At 37.2% G+C, this 18,998-nt stretch overlaps 1 protein-coding gene across 2 annotated transcripts in view; it reads right to left on the reverse strand.

Moving 5' to 3' along the window:
- The window catches only part of WASF3 (WASP family member 3), a 74,888-nt gene that overhangs the window by 20,457 nt on the left and 35,433 nt on the right, over positions 1 to 18,998 (reverse strand). For both annotated transcript variants that reach the window (XM_075050695.1, XM_075050694.1), the window contains exon 3: positions 6,202 to 6,344. In XM_075050695.1, the coding sequence (XP_074906796.1) occupies positions 6,202 to 6,334 (133 nt within the window). In that variant the 5' untranslated portion in view covers positions 6,335 to 6,344. The remainder of the gene's footprint in view (positions 1 to 6,201; positions 6,345 to 18,998) is intronic.

Below are 18,998 nucleotides of genomic sequence, written 5' to 3' on the forward strand. Positions count from 1 at the left end.
CAGAACTTCCCCTACAAATTTCAGATTCCACCCAAATTCATTGCTCCTGCTCAGTCAACTGACAGTACCACACCTACTTCTGTCTCAGTCCCTCCTACCCAGATACTGCTGCTTCGTTTAAGATCTCCCCCTCCACAAATTCTGCAGCCAACACCCCTCTCAAGACATCCACACTCCATCAGTTCTCCATGCAAAAAGCAAAATCCTGCTTTCTGCATTTAACCATGCTTTTTAAACAAAAAAAAATTTTTAAAACCCTAGTTCTGAATTAAACTCATTTTGTTATGACCTGTATCAATATGACTCTGAAGAGCAGAAGTGGAGGGGAGAGGGAAAGTGAAACTTTGTCTAATAGTTGGAACAATATGGAATATGTATTAACCACCTAAATGACAGTGATGTCCAAAAGAAGAGCAACTGTTGACATTTTAAGTTGGGTCCTATAACCAACCTTAATATTTTACAAAGAAAAGTACAGACATAAGTTAAAGTTACAGAAAATTTCAGTGAAGATCCCATCCTGTGAACATCTGGAGACCATAATTCAATGTAAAAAATAACCAGACTTACGAAGTCAACAGGATCTGTCCCTCTCTTGGATCATTTAGTTGGGGGAAGAGAACACCACCACCACTAAAACAGTACCTGAAAGCACTGTTTGTGATTACAAATGAAAAAAAAAAATATTAATTTGACTGCCTTGCTTTGAGTGGGAGACTTGACCAGGAACAAATTTCTTCACTAAACATAAGATCAGCCAATAGTTAACCCAAAACATTAGATATTTTGGTGTATCCAAGCTCTGCTTCATATATATGTGGAAAGTGGATGGGCAAGGTGCGCTGCCTACCCCTCCTAATCTCCTCCCCCTCCAAAACAGAAGTCCCACAACCGCAGAATAGCTGAGGTTGAAAATCATCTAGTTCAACTCCCTGCTCAAAGCATGGTCAGAGCGAGCAGGTTGCCCAGGACTGTGTCCAGATGAATTCTGAATACTTCCAAGGATGGAGGCTCCACAACTTCTCCGGGCAACCCATGCCAGTGTTCAACCACCTTCACACTGAAAGTGTTCTCTATGTGCTTCCCAGCAGCTAGTTGAGATTCAATTATAATCCCCGTTTGATTTAGCTGCTGCAAATGAAAAGTTTATTCCAAGCTATGGAACAAATAAGCTTTTCAACTCTTGAGCTAAATAAAGCAGGTATTACATTCTTCGGCTACCAGTATTCAGAGCTCAAAACATCAATAGATTTTAATAGCTGTTAGTTTATGTTAATATATTGAAATCAGCCTGCTGAGGGAAGACTGCCACATTCTAGGATTAAACACATCACCCCTAGAGAAGTCAAGCAGACAAGTGCTTGTCAGTTATCTTTCAGGAGGCAAAATAAGTCATAAAGTTGATTTGTTGGAACATACTTCTTTTAATACTGAATTCTGCTTTTTTTTTTTTTTTTTTAAACACTTGCTACTCTAAAACAAGTAAAAGACAGGTTGTCAATCTCCTGTCAGTAAAAACAGTGACATGGTAAAGCAATATTGGAACACGCTGTTCTGATTAACATGATGTAGTAAGTTTTAGAAATAAAGTAATACTTCTCTAATGTTTTCTATGTTACCATCTTTTAAATTAGTTTTTTACATCACAAAAAACAAGCAGAAAAAACTATCTGAAGTTACAAGCATGTATCTTTCAACTTAAGAGCTGATTTTGGTACCATTAAGACAGTCATTTAAAAACATGATGTGATGGCAACATACAGGCAACCTAAATATTAATTTTAAAAAAACACCAAAGAAATTATGTAGTCGTTCCTTCTAAGTTTCCCTCCAACTGCAGAAGTAGTTGAAAGGAAATTTAGTCATGATACTGCCTCACCAAATCCCCGCTCTCAACAGGTTTTAATATCAATTAACAAAAGTGCCTCTTTCTAGCACTTCCACAGGTCGTCTTCATAAAGCTGTATTATTTGATTGCTCACAAAATAAATTTCCAAGCATTGTGAGACATTTCTGGAGATCAGTATTTCAAAAGTAATTGAAATACCTCTACCCAAGTTCTACAGTAATTACACAAAACATCATCTTGCCACATCAGTTTATAACATTCCTAGCAGAGACTAGACACCACCTGAATTAACTACAGCTGATTTTCACATACTGCAGAAAAAGGTATGCATTAACACATTGAATACGTTGCCCCAAAGGTATCTTTTGTCAGCAGTCAAAATGCTCAGTACTGTAACAGGAGAGGAATTCAACGATGGTGCAGGCTTGCCTGAAGACCAGAAAACACAACAGTGTTTATTACTTTAGCTAGCTTCCTTTCACATATTTGAGTTTAAGTAGTACAGCTTTCCTTTGAATTCCTTGTTCCATAGCACAAGTACATGGAAGAACACATTCAAGCTAATAGAAAGATTTACAGTGCATTAAAAGGGTTATAATTTTTCACACCATAAACATGCATTATCTAAGAGAAAAGGTAGAGCAATGTCATCACCTGGATTCAGGTGTCAGTGCTACAAGACACTGGAAGAAAGATGACATTAGGGCTGCCCCGCAGGGAGCCAGCACTGCACTCAGGGTCCTAGGTAAGGACTGAAACATCCCACAATTAGCTGGTGTTTTGTAAATTGGAATTCACCCAGGACATGACCATTTTATCACAACATGAACCAGAAGACAGTGATTCCACCCATCCATTTGTAACTGGATTAATTAGCATTAGAATCATGCTTCCCCCTGCCCCTCTTTTTTAAAAAAAAGCAAAAGTGGTAGGCTGTTACTGACCAGGTCTTGATTCTTATCTGCCTCCTCATAGTACCTCCAGCGTGATACCTAATGCCAAAAAAAGCTAACTTCCCAACTCAACCTGATTTAGCAGTGGTAGAGAGCAGAGTCACACAAAGCTGGATGCAGTATGCTCAGGCCTGCATGCAAACTAGTGAATCTGAGCCAACAGCTAATCTACCCAAGAAAATACTAGGAGGCAAGCTGGTGGACATTGCTCTCTGCATGAAAGAAAGTATTCCAAGTCCCCACAGATCATACTTCCTCCATTTGTAGTTGTACAGCAAAAAACATTTGGTATCACTTGCATATGGGTCAAAGAAAGTAGCTCTGTACCCATGTAGAAACAAGATTTCAGCCTGACAGGTAGTATCTGAATGAATGGAGAAGCCTAAGATACAAAAATACGAAATATTTAAAGACTGACAGAAACGAAAGGAAAGAAGTTAAGAAGTGATAATGCAACTTGAAACACAATGAGTATGTTAATGTACTGACTGAAATCTAATTAAGAAAAGCTCAATAAAGGAGTACATATACAGTTTTTAATATTTAGTCTTCCAACAACAATCAGATGTAATTTATTATTTCCTCCTCATATATACAGATATGCAAAATGTAGGAACAAAACCATGGCGCAATGGATCCTGTTGCAGAGAGCAGCTTTTTTCACTGGCTGGAGTCCTACAGCCATCAGACCAAACTTCACTGCCAAAAGTAAGGGAGTATTTTGTGGAAGCTTTTTTTCAAAGCCTTTGCTCCATGACTGTTTACTAGGGTATAGCATCATGTTACTTAAAGGTACAGGCTGCAAATGCTCCCAGTCCCCCCCAGGTAGATTCTCTCCTCCCAAGTGGAGGTGAATCCCCTAGTCAAGCTGTTGCCTTATATATAAGTGCAGAGTTTCATACAGAACACTGCTCGCTCTGCCTGTGCTCTAAGCCAGCTGGCTGCAAACAAACCCAAATCTGAAGACATAATAGAAAAAAAACTTCACTGAGAGCACATTCCCTTTGGATAGGAACTTGTTCACGTCTCCTGAAAAGAGCAGAGGCAGAAGCTAGCCAAATTTGTACGCAACAGCATAGATCTGGCAGTTTTTAAAATCCACACTGAACTCACAGTGCAACATTAAAAAACAGTGTGACTTGCAAGATAGACCTGTACTTGCTCTCTCTACGCTTCAAGCTGTGGGAACACCAACGAGCTCTGATGCTGTCAGCAGGACATACTACATTAGCTCCAGCACAGCATTTTTCTATGATCATTTCCTTGCTCCCAGTTGGCTTGAAACACAGGCAAAACAAATGCTGTCTGCAGAAAAATCCCTCTGCAAACATGACAGATTTTAGACTGTGGACAAGCCTCGTGGTACATTTCACTTACTAAATACCATGTATTCATCTGTTAAAACAAAGGATACATCATTTATTTGCATAGATCTTTAACTTGACACTAATAAAGTACTTTAGGGCTGTCTACGGAGACTTCTGATGACCCAGGAAATCTGCTAAGGGAAAATTGCAGGACATGGATTGTGTAAGTAGCCAGCTCCTCAGCAACAATCCTAAGAGGATCTGAATATGCAATGTAACAGGCAGATAAGCCACAAAACCAGATCTGGAGAACTGGAAGCTACACGTTCCTAGCAAGTCAGACAAGTGAAAAGTATATTATCCACACTTTGGCAATCATTGTACAATACCAAAATGACGTCTTATCAGATATCATTGAATGTAATTAGGACATTAGCCATTCTTCTCCATTTTCTGAAACTTAAGGATGTCAATACTGAGCAACTGCCTGATAAAGCAGTAAATGAAACAATGACAATACAAACACAAATTAACTATAAATAACATTAGACACTAAATCAGCAGCTACTCTTCAAGAAAGATCAGAGAATCACTTGGAAAATTCTCTAAAAATATCAGCTCAAAGTTTAGCAGCAATCAAAATTCTCTAAATTCTTAGGGAACTAATGATAAACCAGAAAAAAATCTGTTGAGGACTTCAGACCATAATCAAAACACTCCACCTCAAAAAAACCCCAACATACTCTAACTTATATATCTAAAGCAGAAGTAACAACAGTCAGAAATACAAAACAGTTTCTATCCAAAAAGAGTACTAGCAGATCAGGACACTCCAACCTGGAAAAGATATCACCAGGAGAACATGATAAAGACTTAATAAAATCACAGATGATCACAGAAATACATAAGATGAAATCACCTTCCATTATTTTTCATAACTCAAGAACCAGAAGGTATCAGAAGGAAAAAACAGATCAACTTCTATTGTGAGACATTCTGCCACAGGTTATTGGGCAAGAAAAAAGTGCAATCCCTGTTTGAACACATCTAAGCAATTCCACACAATAGGTTTACAAATGCTTATTACTTAGGATGATTCAGATGGACCTCCAGCTCAGAAAATCCCCAAATCACTGACTGCTGGAAAGGGTAACATGCTGTGTTTCTTTTACTCTTTCCCTGTGCATATTTCCTTTCATCACAAATTAAACACCGGATTTAGTGGGACCCATAGTCTAAACTCCATACGGACTTTCTTACATCCTTAAACTACTTCCATTTCCAATGTGAAGAAACTGATGAAACGATAATTTCTTTTCTAGGACCAGAGTTACCAGCACAAACAACAGCTGCTGATTGTTAAACACTCTGAAGAAATCTCTTTTCTCATTCATTAAGAAATATTATTCTTCTTGCAAGCACTCCAGGCATGCTTCCAGAACTGCTAGTTGTAGTGTCAACTAACAGGTGTACTGCGTAGGCTACTCTTTACAGAGCTGACTGTAGCTTGCCTCAACAGCAGCCTAGAGGTTTGGTCAGTGAATGCCATTCTTTTGAACGCTTATTTTAATTGCTTAATTTCACCCATATGAATTGATCACACACATATATGAAAAGGCTTAAGAAATATTAGCACATTAAGATGAACTGAAATTTCAGTCAAATGTGTAATTTGATGCCAAGAGGCAGAAGAGTTTGCTGGCTTCATCTTGTACAACTGAACACCAAGAATAACGCAAGTACTAGTCTTGTTTCTTGCACCAATTTCTCTCACCTTAGAAAAATTCCTGGGTTTCTATGCCATAGTTTTTTGATTGTTCTTTAGGTTTTTTTGGTTGGTTTTGGTTGGTTTTGATGGGGGGGGGGGGGGGGTGTGTGTGTACATTTGTAAGTCTTAGAGAGGCTCTCCTTGTATAAACTTCAAAATACAGAAGAGCATAAAAGCAATGAAGTAGCATTATATTATTATATTACATAAGTGGCAATGCCCTGTATCATAATTTTGCTATTTAAAACAAGCCATCTTACAGCTTTTCATTTATTCAGTTTTTCATCAGGAATCAAATACTTGCAGGAAGTTACAGATACTTACTTAAGCTGCTTAGCTGGCGTATGATAGCAGCAAGGGTGCTATTTGTTACACATTCCAGTTCACTAGTAATTCCCTCTGGCAGTGCTCCTCGGCAGAGATGCCGTGGTTCAATGTTCCTTTTCACCAAAGGCATGGCTCACAACCTGGAATTTACAGAAAAATATGCATTATAGTTACAAAAATGAAATTTCGAGCTATGAATCTGTGTAGCACACATTCAGCTTTTTCTACAAAATGTACTTCACCTTTCTTCTTTTAAATGAGTTGCTTCAGCATTCCTGCCATGAGATACTGTGCAATTCCTACCGAGGCACTGGAGTTATGCACCCAAGCCAGAACACGACAAGAGCACCGCAGACAAGCATAGAGAATACAATCCACGTAAATAACGCACACCTCTTGTCTTAGATTTGGTGTAAGATTTACTGTATACACAGACTTGTGCTACAGTACCAGAATCACTGGACTAAAGTGCACATTTGCATTTATAAAAAAACTGGCAGTCCCCACAGGAGTGGCAGGAGAGTTCGCTGTCTGGAGCAAGCTGGCTTGCTGCCTTGGCAAGCAGGCCACCGACAGACTGTCCATGCGTTACAGCCCCCTGACTACACCACACACTGACCTACCCTCGCTCTGACAGTTTTCAGTCAAAATGATAAACTCGTCTGACAGATAAGGGCAAGGGCCTCAAAAATAGGCTGGGTGACAATAAGGAAGAAGCTGCAACGTGAGGAAGAAGGTGGTTTTCCACAGGTGGTGCTGAATGACAATCTGAATCAGGTAAGAGCACTTAGTGAACAGATTCTGGGAACACGCCAGATGTGGGAAGACATTTATCTAAGAAAACAAAAGGTTGTCAGAACTGGTTGTCTTGGAAAAATAGAAGAAACTAGGATGGGGGAAGCAAATACAAAAAGAGATCTCAAAGTGTCGCAAAAGGGCACAGAAAACACTGTCCTGCAGAGAGAAGCTTTGAGAGCAAGGATGCCCAAGTGGAACAGAATTCCCACAAAAGGGAAATGAGACCATATAATTTTAGAAGTTCTTAAGCAGTTTTCTTTAAAATGGCATTAACACAATTATATGATTACCTTTTTTTTAACACTGATAATTCAATGTCCGTGCACTACTTCTGAATAATATTCTGATTAAAGACCATGTGGCACCAAAATTTTCTGGTATGAGAAGTTACAGTGTTACCAAGGACATTAAGTTCTTTTGGAAAAGACTTAACTGAAAATTTCTTTTTTTTATTGCACTACAGCAATTAAAGTAACCTTTGAATTTCTCTAATTAAAATCACATTAGTGATTAAAATACCTTTTTGCTTTTCAAATGTTGCACAATAATTTTTGTAATTAAGACCCCCTCTGAAGATTTAAAATATTTTATTCTTAAGATCATTTCAAAAAAACTAACAACTGTTAAGTAATTAGCAAATAACAAATTATTTACCTGTAAGATTATTTCAGAACAGGCCAGGAAGAAACAGAATCATGACTTCTAAGCAGTAGTCTTGAATTATATTTTATATGTTTCTTAATATGAGACAGTTATTCAAATATGTCAGAATTTAAGGCCGACTGAGTTTGCCAATTTTTAAACAATACATCAGAGATGAGAGGAACAATTTTTATATTAGACCAAAAAGCTTCTTGTTTCTGTTCTGGTTTCATATTCCTCTAAAGCAGATGCATTTTAAAATATTACTTAATATTCAATGCAGTCAGTTTCCTGAACTTGATCAAAAATAGGTAAAAACTGGAAATTCACAGTTATTGAAGAGCAACATCTAACAACATCACACTGCAAATAGGCTAGCACATTGCAACAATGAAATAAAAGTCATTATGAGGAATTGTTTCACTAAGCAGTAAAATGTTCATAAATGTAATTAGTAAGAAGTAAATTAACAGGAGCACAAATCAGTGCTAAAGCAGCCAATTCCAAATCTTAGTATTACTCCAACACACAAGCTACAATTTTTGTTCTCTAATGTTAACAACACTGCCATACAAACTAAAGGCATAAAGATTCCCTACAACTATGACAACAGAATTCCTGAAATACTGGTAGGTGATTAGGCTTATCATAAAATTGTCTTTCCTTGGAACTAATTTTTACGTGCAATTCATCAGTAAAACACTCTGATGAACAAGGTAACCATATTACTGGTTTGGGGGTTTGTGGGGGTTGGTTTGGTTGCTTTAGGAGAATTACTGGGAATATGTTTTGCTATACAAGTTCATACTCGAGATTTCATTTTTGTAACCCTTCTTACATAAATTCTTATATGAAAAGACCAGAAGTCCAGGAGAATAGAGCCTAGTTTCCCATGGCTTTCTGTCTAGCATTCAAGGAGCTGGCCCCCTCTTACCTGGGAACAGTCAGAAGGTGGCTGCACACTGCCCAGCTCATCGCCTGCTACCTCCTGAAACACCTACCACACACCAAGCATCATCAAAATGTCTTTCACCAGGAGCACTAATTTAAGTCCCTTCTCCACACCATGTTCATCCTTGCCTATAAAAGCTCATTTGAAGAAAACATACAACTGCGGTTTCATTTTTTCATTTTCTCATCAATTCTTTATGAATGGGTCCAATGCATTCAAGAGCTAGCAGGGGAGAGACAGACCAACCCAAGACATCCCATTTCTTTAAAGAGCAGGCTAAAACCCAGTAGTGCCGAGGGTGGGGGGGAAAGAAAAACAACTTTCATTTTTTAATGCATTATTTAAATTATTACATATCCACCTCATTTCGGTGTGAAGTTTAATTCCAAAAGTTAAAGTGGACACTGATGAGTAAATATATGCAACAGATTAAACAACGCATTAACTGCTCCTGATCAGAGGGGAAGAAAAAAAAGAAAGAGGCTTGCGATTACGATTATAAGTTTCTGCTAATTTAAAACCTTCAATTATCTGAATCAAATGCTTACAGACCTATTGAGCTACTAACCCATTAATAAGCAAAAAGGTTCTTATCACTAAGTGTTCTTGCTACTAAAGCACTACCACACTTTTCTTCACCACAAACAACTCAAGTTATATGAACTTAATCTTTCTTAAAAGACATTTTATGAGAAGCGAGGCTAAATTTTTTTCAAAATTATGTAACAGGAGGTTAAACAAGAAATCAAGACAAAATAAGCTTCTAAATTACAGGGGCTTCATCAGGCTCAACCAGGCTGGGGTGCAGTATGTTACCAGGTGCAGAAAAAGAGCTGGCAATGGCAGTTTCACTGACTTCCACCTGTTTCGAGTCACACTTCAGCCCCAGTTTATTACTAGACAAGATACTCATTGTGATATTCTGTCACTGTATTAAAACACATTGGCATTTGGTAAAATCATACTCAGTTTCACAACATGGAGGTTAAGTAACTTCTCTTCCCTGCCATCCCCAAATAAATGGAAAACATAAGGCAACTATGTTGTTACTATTTTAAAAAATTGTATCAGTTCAGAAGATTGGGACCAATCACAGTTGATCATTTTCTTACACATTTTACCCCAGCTAAGTAGGCAATACTGCTATAAATTTACAGCTAGGATAAATAGATCCAACTCCGCTCCCTGCATGGAGCCACCTATGCCGGACACAGCTGGCTTTAAACCACCAGCTGCATCTGGCACAAGAGATGAAGGACCTAGGAAGATGCTATACTGAATATATATAACTGGCTGCACTAGAAATGTATGAGACATTAGCATCAGACCAGAAAAATGGGAGCAGGAGTCAAAGTGGGAAGAAGAAAACTAAGAGGGTGAGATGTCGCTTAACATCTCACTAAATCCATGCGTGCTTCATTGGACACGGACTGAATGCAACATCTGGCTGGATTGAACTCTGACTGGAGCACAGACAGACACTGCTCTCCAACCCCAACAGGCATCAGGAACTGCACAGCTAGTCTAACTCGATTTTCACACACATTCTGAAAGGACAGGGCATCAGAAGCTTGAATTAATTTAGATCAGTCCATTAAAAATTCACATTAGGCATGCTCCCTCAGTACTCTCACCTCCCCTTTTTTTTCTTCCAACCCCCCATAACAACTTTCATAACTGCCTTTTATTTTAAAATTAGAAGGCACTTATTCCAGTTGTTATTGCTGTAGAGGCAAGTAGGGTACAGAAAGAGATAACTGAACCATTTTTGCTTTTCTTTCCACACCTCCTCTGCAGTTGCAGGAGTATTGCTCCAGGTCAGCTCAGACCACCTTCCTCTGGACAACAGCTGTTAAACTGCATGTAAGAAGTTTGACATTGTCTTGGCAAGTCAGATTTAAAAAAAAAAAAATCAAGTAGAAAGCAGATGTACAGTAACAAACATGAAAGAGGACAAACACAATGTACAATCTTTCCAAACAACAGCAGAGCACAGCTATTATACAAGACAAGCTGGGTTTTCAAGTATTTGAGCAACTGGCAAAAACTCAAAGCACCAGCTGTTCCCCAAACCTGCCTTTTGCCCTTTCACATCCCCAAAAAAGGATTTACACTATCGCTAAAAATATATTCACTAATAGCAAGAAACGAATGCCAATTCATTATACAGCCCCTCTACTTGTGAATGTTTCGTTATTATATTTTCTCAAAGACATTGTTCAAAACCTTTTTTAAACTCTGAAGAGGTTTCTTCTTATATCCTCTAGCAAAATATAACAAAGCTGAACATTTTTACCATGAAAATGAGCTTTCCATAAACCCATCCTAAATTCTCCCTGAATATATTCTATTATTTTCAGGGAGCTTTAGAACTTTTCATTGATGACTCTCACAGACCTCTATAAAGAGAGAAATTACCATAATTCTCCTACTGTGGAGAAGAAAAACAAGAGATGGATTGAATACGCAGCTTGTCATAAGTGATGTACCAGATGGGATTCCATTCAAAACTAAGCACCTGAATTTGTATGACTACATATATATGAGCTCAGTGTCCATGTCCCTTTTGAGAGCTCAGCAGAAGCCCAGATAACAACTAAATCACTCCATCTATTAATAGATAGATACAAGAATGATACGGTGAGCTCAGATACCTCATGTTTAAGCTCTGCTATGCACCTACCTAAATTTAGGTGTCTGAATCTACAACTGAATTCCACCTCATCAAAACCAGAGAAATACCGTCGGTTTCCTGCACCTCTAGCCCCGCAATCAAGTTACACTATCTCCTAATCACACTGTCTCTATGCCTAGGGCATTTCAACATTTCAAATGTTTGCAGACAGTTACATTTTCCTATGCCTAATGTCCTAACACTCAATTCGACACGCATTCCATCTCTGAATGGCACCCAGTTTGGTAATATTGCCCATTTTCCTATTCAAGTTTCTAATTCTAGATAGTCTGCAATCGCCTCGCCTTCAAAATATATGTACGTCCTAAACAGAAAGAGAAGGGAAAGCAGGAAGATGAAAGAGCCCGAACACTAGTTTTGGAGATGCTCTCCATCCCCATTTTTTTCCACAGAGTCACTTATTATCACAGATCTCCCTGTCCTCCAAAGGCCCCTCATCCTTCACTACAAGATGCAAAGGAAGGGCTACATGGATAGCAGACACTGCTATCCTTTTATCTCAAGGGAAAGAAAGGAACAGGCATGCCTTTAATGCACATCCCTTTCTGGTTTTTTTCCTTGTGCTAAATGACTGGGAACCCAATGTTTGTGAACCTTTCCTATTTATCATCTGTGAATGTCATTTACTTTATCAGTAATGACAAGTTAAAAACAAATAAACTGGAACTAGCATATAATCTGGAAATCATTATCTTAAGCTCATGATTTGCTTAATGTCATTCATCTATACTTTTTAAAGTTTGGGTTTTTTTTAAATTCACTTCATTCCAACCAGAGTTTGAATCAACATTTTGTATACTGCCAAAGAATATAAAATATGTAGCCATCAGTTACTGTATAACACTGCTTCAATGCCCCAGAATTATGTGATATTTATTAAAAAACATCTTAACAAGACTAATTTTTAATAACATGTTCTAGTTATTCTAGTCCTATCAAGTACGCAATGCCTCTCAGCCATGTTACTATGAAAAAAAATATCAAAACAAAATAAAATTTTACTAAACATCACAATTACGGTTTAAGTACTTCTATTAGAGCTATCCCAATCTAAGGGACAGTCTACTTATTAGTTAATATACAGGTTTTTTTCATGTTTCCCCTGATTTTTAATGCAACTCTCTTCATTTTGATATTGAGTTTGCTGAAGCAAGGGCAGACATTTGTAAGATGTATGCACAAAGTCTAATAGAATTCTGTTCCTTAAGGATAACTAAAAATCAAGAACAACTTTCTTACCTGCAGCAAAACACGTCTTTCAACAAGACAATACATGTAAAGTGAAATGCCTAGAAAACACCTACCTCAAAAGAATAGCTAAAATTTAATTTGTAGCCAACTCTAGCAATGTCTTTTCCACAGATCTTCCTCCTGATTGCCAGATCTACATGAAAGCCATGACAGTCAATACTGGAATGAAAACAGGTTTTTTCTTCTTCACATCAGACCATCACTTCTGATCTTCCTTTCACATCATACCAACTTATGTATTAGCAATGATTAAATGGGCACAGAAATCCCTAAAGCAATTTTGTTTCTTTAATAGAGCTCTTATTTTAATGTCTGTTACAATTAGCTATTTCTGAAGGTTCACCAACTTGGAGGGTTGTTTTCTTTTTTTATTTGCCTAGGTTTTTTGTCTGTGCTGAGCTCTTCAGGGCAGATTTTATGGTCCAGTGATATTATGAAGGAAATCAAGATGTTAAGCAATGACAAGAGAAAGGACAACAGGGGAAGGGATGGTGTTTGGTTTTGGTTATTTACAACCTATATGTATTTTATGGACCTACGTATCCCTAGCCAACCCTCCACATCTCTAAAACCCCTGTAAGAAGCAGAACGAAATTTTGAGTCAGTAGTTACCTCTGCTAATACTGTGGGCCTGCAACACAAAAGTTTACAGAACCATTAGAAGATGAACATATTAATTCAGAAATTTCCTCTAATTAAAAAGTTGGGAGAAAAAAAGTAAATGGATCTCCACAGCACTGAACATTTACAGTTACCTTAAATTTAGTTCTCATCAGAATTTCACATCAACATTAGCTCTAAGCAAGCATACGTAAGATGACATTCACTAACGCAGGAAAAAAAAAATTCCTGAAAATGATTTAACCTGAAATTAAGTAACTATTCTTTCCATGAAAGTGTAAAGTGTAATATAAAAGAGGTTTTAAAATACTATCAACAACTACAAAGACAAATAGGAAATATGCCTCATTTTCTCTAAAGCTTGCTGGATGATTTATTGGGGGAGGCCTTTGTTTTACAACCCCATCTTTGCATTACCAGTTGACTGTGGTTCAAGAAGGTATTTGTGCATCTGCCATGCTGTAATAGCGTCAAAGGTCTTATCAACTTACACTTAAGTACTTGTGTCTACATTTCACCACCTAGTAAGTGTGCCTCAATGAACAAGACTGAAGGACCACTTTAACATTATTGCTTTAATTTTTTTTCTTTCCAATAGAAATTAAATATTCCAAAACTACAATCCCAACACTAGCTTTTCTCCATCATAGTATTTTTCCCCAACAGTTCCTACGGAAATTAAAATCTTACTATGAATTACAGACAGATTATGAAAAAGTTTCATCTTCTGCTCCAAAATAAAGGTTCATATACATGTCAGCCAATTAAATGGCCTCCCCATTGTTAAAGAAAGAAATAAAGATATTTCTCACTCTCTGCTAATGAAGCAAGTGTACAATCAGTAGCCTAACTGAAGTTACTGCATTCTTTTACCTCCATTTCTGGGTATACAACTATAGTTCTTTTCAGGCCCAACTAAAACATATCTATGGAATATAGGACATATCTATGTAATTCCATTTTTTCCAGTATTAAGTTCTCATAATCCAATTAATGGATTTTGCAATTTATATTCACCACATTTTGTCACACTGCCTAGTATGCAAAAAACTTTGCCAGTAAATTAGTTTGGATTTTTTTTTCTACCCCTCTGCCACTAAATCTTTATACTTTCTAAAGATGCCTTATAGTTTTTATAAAAATACAGGAAAACATATACACACTATATTTTTCATGTTTAAGTACTTTTTTTTTAAACACTAATATTTACTTAATTTCATCACTCCATTTCTTCACAGGATAAACTCCCCCCAGAATATCTGTCAATATCCCTCAGCTAGTTTTAACCTCTCTTTTCTCATGCATATCTTTCCTCTGAAAGCTGAGATCTTTGGTTATGTCACATTCTTCTGATTCACCTTCTCACTTAGAATAGCTTACCACACCACAACAGTACTAGTTTCAGGCTTTAAGTGTCTCATTCTCAAGTAGCCTTTCTAAATCTAAAGTCAGATTCCCATTCCTTAAAATTCTTTTCATTGAAACACAAAACAAATGGAAAAAAAACCCACTGTGGTCCCAGTGAAGCTATTTGTTAAGCTTTTAAATAAGATTTCTCCTTCACTAACACATTTTAATCTTCCTTGGTACACTTAACATCACAAAGGTATCTGTTTAAGAACAGATTTGCTTACCTGAAATCTAATATAGGCTCACAGATTGCACAATACAGTAGCTTACTGTACTGAATCCAATCACTCTGCCAGCATCGGATCCACCCATCCTTTTCTACTATTCTGTATCAGAGTACAGATAATCCAGGACACCTTCACACATGACTACAGTCTCTCCTTTCTAGATCATAAGCTGGCCTTTCGCTAACCAAATTTTGTTCATTAAGCCAAAACACTAACTATGCTTTCTCCCAAAAGAAATTAGGCTAAGGGGTACTAAAGAAATTCACCTGATTAAACTGGAAGACATCCACATGTGGTATAGTTGTTACTGTAAAAAAAAAAATCAGGGCAAAAAAAAAGTACATGAAGACCATGGACTGAACAACTCTGGAAAAATATGTACAGAAGCTTTTACCCAAATAAGTAAATTTAAGTCTGGTTTAACAGAACAATATTACTTGACACTGTGCTTAAGGGTAAAAGGTAGCTAGTCACATTAATACAGCATGCTGAATGGGGAAAAAAAAGTTGATTTGTGCCTGTGTGGGTCCATGTCCAGACTGACCACCACTTACTATTTGTTCTATATAAATTGTTCTATATAAATCACAATTTCTCTTCTGTCTTCCTTCCATATCCACATGGTTAATGTAACCACACACCCAATGACGACAACTCACATTGTTGCCTTCTGCTGAACGAACAATGACCAGTTTAAATTATCAACAAAAGATGCCGACACGTTAATCTTGTTCTTAGTGTGATGGCTGCTCATCCTGCTCATAGTCCCTTCCAGATGGCTCAGTGTGAAAGGGATGGTGGGATGGGAAGAAGGAATATTCCATACTGTTCTGAACATCTGTTCCACTGCGTTTATACATTTAAAAAACAAAAAACCTTACTGCCACTATCAATTTTATTACTTCAACCTAATACTACTAGGCTAACACCAAATATAGTGTAAATGTTACATATGCACACAAGAAAGGAAAATTGTGTTTTCAAGTCACAAGAGCATTTGTTTAGATTTTGCTGTCTTAAGAATGGACTTGTCTCACTAAGGAACTGAAAACACGTTTTTCTTTCATATGACCTCTCTTGAAATCTGTATTATACTCCAATAATTTATCATCATCCCTTCTCCTATTCAAGCAAACTGAACTGAACTGAGTCACCATTTGTTTTCCTTCAGTTTTATTTGTTTGTCTTTACTGAAAAGATATACACTATGCATTTGTTGGAACTTGTTTAAATTCATTTGAATAGTTTTGCACAGCAACTCAAAAGTATTTTCTGTGTGCATATACAGAAATAGTGGTAGCTTTTTTTTTAAGCAGAGTTGAAAGAAATAAAAAGATAAATATCTTCCTACAGTATACAGTCTACCTCTCAAATAACATTTACCCTTTAAAAATACCATCTGTTGAAAAGAAGCACTCAGCCAGAATAAGAAGGAACTCGGCACAGAGTTAAAGAGGAAGAAGCAGCGCTTTGTCTTACAGCACAGGAGAAAAGACTTAGATTGATCATCCTCCCCTTTTATATCATCTTGACACATACAAACCATACAGCTGCTGAATTATTCAGCTCTTTCTATTCTGAATAACCAAACATGTATGAAAATTTAGAAGTGTTGATACACTGATGGGGAAAGTGGCAACCTGTAAAATCTGATTTTGTTTTAACCTTTAGGACCTAAATGGCAATATTCAGTGAGGACTATAAACTGGATGAGGTCAAAAGGATCAAAATCACAAAGCAGCAGAGAGCTAGTTATAATGCCAAGCTAATTAGGTCAGAACAGCTCTCCACTAGCAGGTCAAAATATTTCCAGATGTCATCAGGCTTGGATCTTAATCAGATTTGAGCACAGAGTTGGTTGTGTAGACAGAGCCACACAGTTCTCTCTCTCCGTAGTCAAACTCAGCAGCCCAGATATCTGAGAAAATATCTACAGGCCACTCTTTCAACAACCAGAAGTATTCCCATGAAATAGCTAAGATGAATTTAGCCTTAAAGTAAATCATGGTTCAAACATCTTGCTGTGCACTTCAACACTAGTGATTCCCACCTGTTTAGTGCCTCTTAAATTTTCTAACATAGTAATACCACAGGGCAATAAAATTAAAAATTTACAAAGCCAAGAGAACTGGTATTTAATAAACACTATTTCCTAACTAACAATCAACCATACCAGGACATTTCCCACCTGAAAGAAGTTTCTTTCTTGTTCACCACCCACCTCTTCCAGGATCTTTCTGGACTACAGTCCAAACAGCATCATTATAAACACAAATTCCTTCTTCATCCATCTGACAATTCAAATAAGAGGGCATAGAGTAGCTTTTCATTTCTCTATAAACTATTGAAAGACTATTTTAAGTGTGATTCTTTCAATATGGTCTCTTGAATGATAGCCTTATACATGTTAGAGTGCTTACTTTAAATCTGGTTTGGATATCTAATACACCATTCTTCTAATAGTTTAGTTTGAGTTAGGGAAAGTCACATTTTATCTACGTTACAGAAATTGAGTAATTCTGTAACACAAGAATCATTACCATATGGTATTTTACACTACTTTAACCAATTTGATGCTGGAACAACTTGTAACAAAATATGAAAAGTCTGCAACTAGGAACAAGCTTTTTCTTAACATTCAGACTACAATAATGCACAAATAGCTTTTAGAGAACATTTGTCCCAGCCTTTCTCCTTCACAAACAGTAAATGTTATCAGAATTAAATGCCTTGATTATTTAAAGACAACATAAGTTGCAGCTAGGCCTTGCTGACTTACACTGATCCCATTTAACAGAGCCTTACTGGATTTGAAGTGCTCGAAATAACCGCCTGGGTCACAGCCCACGTGACAAAGGCCACCCAGTAAAGGCCTCAGGAGCTCACCTGCAGTGAGAACATGCCGTTCAGATCCTCAAGTGACCTCAAGCTAAACCAGAAGCAAATTCAGTAATTTGTTTCTCAGAACTCCAATTAACCCTAAATTGGAGGGAAAAGTACAAAAGGGATGAAGGACCCACTTCATGTCCAATAATATCCATTTTATGGCAATACACAGTGTTCCCTATTTCCCCTATCTAATATTTACCATTAGAATCCTTTCAGAACAGTATTTTTCAGGAAAAAAAAATCTGTTCTTAAACTCTTTTCCCCACAACAGTTGATCTGAAATGTCACAGGGAAGTGTTACGTTTTCTCATAGTTCAGTTAATCCAAAATCTAAAATGTCATAGGGAAGTGTTAAGTTTTCTTATAGTTCTTTTCCATACTTAAAAACCTCCAAAAAATGACATATGCATATATACAAGTACACAGGTTGTGTACATATATATTTGATATACACGCACACACAGATAGATACACATTTATTATACATATGACACTCTGCAATGATGTAAGAGAACAATAACATAGGTCAAACAGCAAAAGAAAAAACACTTTGCACGACAACTCAGCATTAATTTTGCCTGCCTTGACTCCTAATGTGCCTCCTCCCACTCCCAGTTCTCACCAGGCAGGAGACACTTTCTCACTAAGAAACAATGAAATGATGCTTTATCAAGTTACCACCATGTATCACGATCCTTAAAATACCTTGCAGTCAAGCAATTTCAATGTCCACCTGAACAACCAGGTTCTTGGAGACAGCAGCAGAAATTTCCTGACATGTGTCAGAAAACACACAGACAGCCCATGAAGATTTAAATTAATACAAAATAAATCAACATCCCTAAAATGCCTCAAGGTGGAGCTTCCCACCTACCCACGCCATGGAATTTCAGCAGGAAACTCAGGATTTCCCTAATTCTCCTTATTATAACGCTACTACCAACATATCACTTTCCCTAAACAGCAGAAACCTGGAAATGGCAGCTAGTCTATGTGGGGGAAAAACCAGATTTATTTGGGTGCATTTCAAGGAAAAACTGAACAAAACATTTCGTGTTTAGATCCAACAGCTGAGTCTAAGTGAATCAACATAAAAATTCCCGACTATTTTCATCCTGAGCCAAGCATACCATCTGTTCCCATGAAGTCCATCTTCTGGTGGCTACCGTACTACAGCGTTATTACAAACTGCCAGGCGATCAAGGACTGGTGCATAACTCAAAAAAGATACTACATGTAATAAAGTGCAACACTCAAGACAGTAAAAAGAAAACAAAAAAAAAAACGCAAAACCAAACAACCACACCAA

This window comes from Buteo buteo, chromosome 18, assembly GCF_964188355.1.
Source record: "Buteo buteo chromosome 18, bButBut1.hap1.1, whole genome shotgun sequence".
NCBI lineage: Eukaryota > Metazoa > Chordata > Aves > Accipitriformes > Accipitridae > Buteo > Buteo buteo.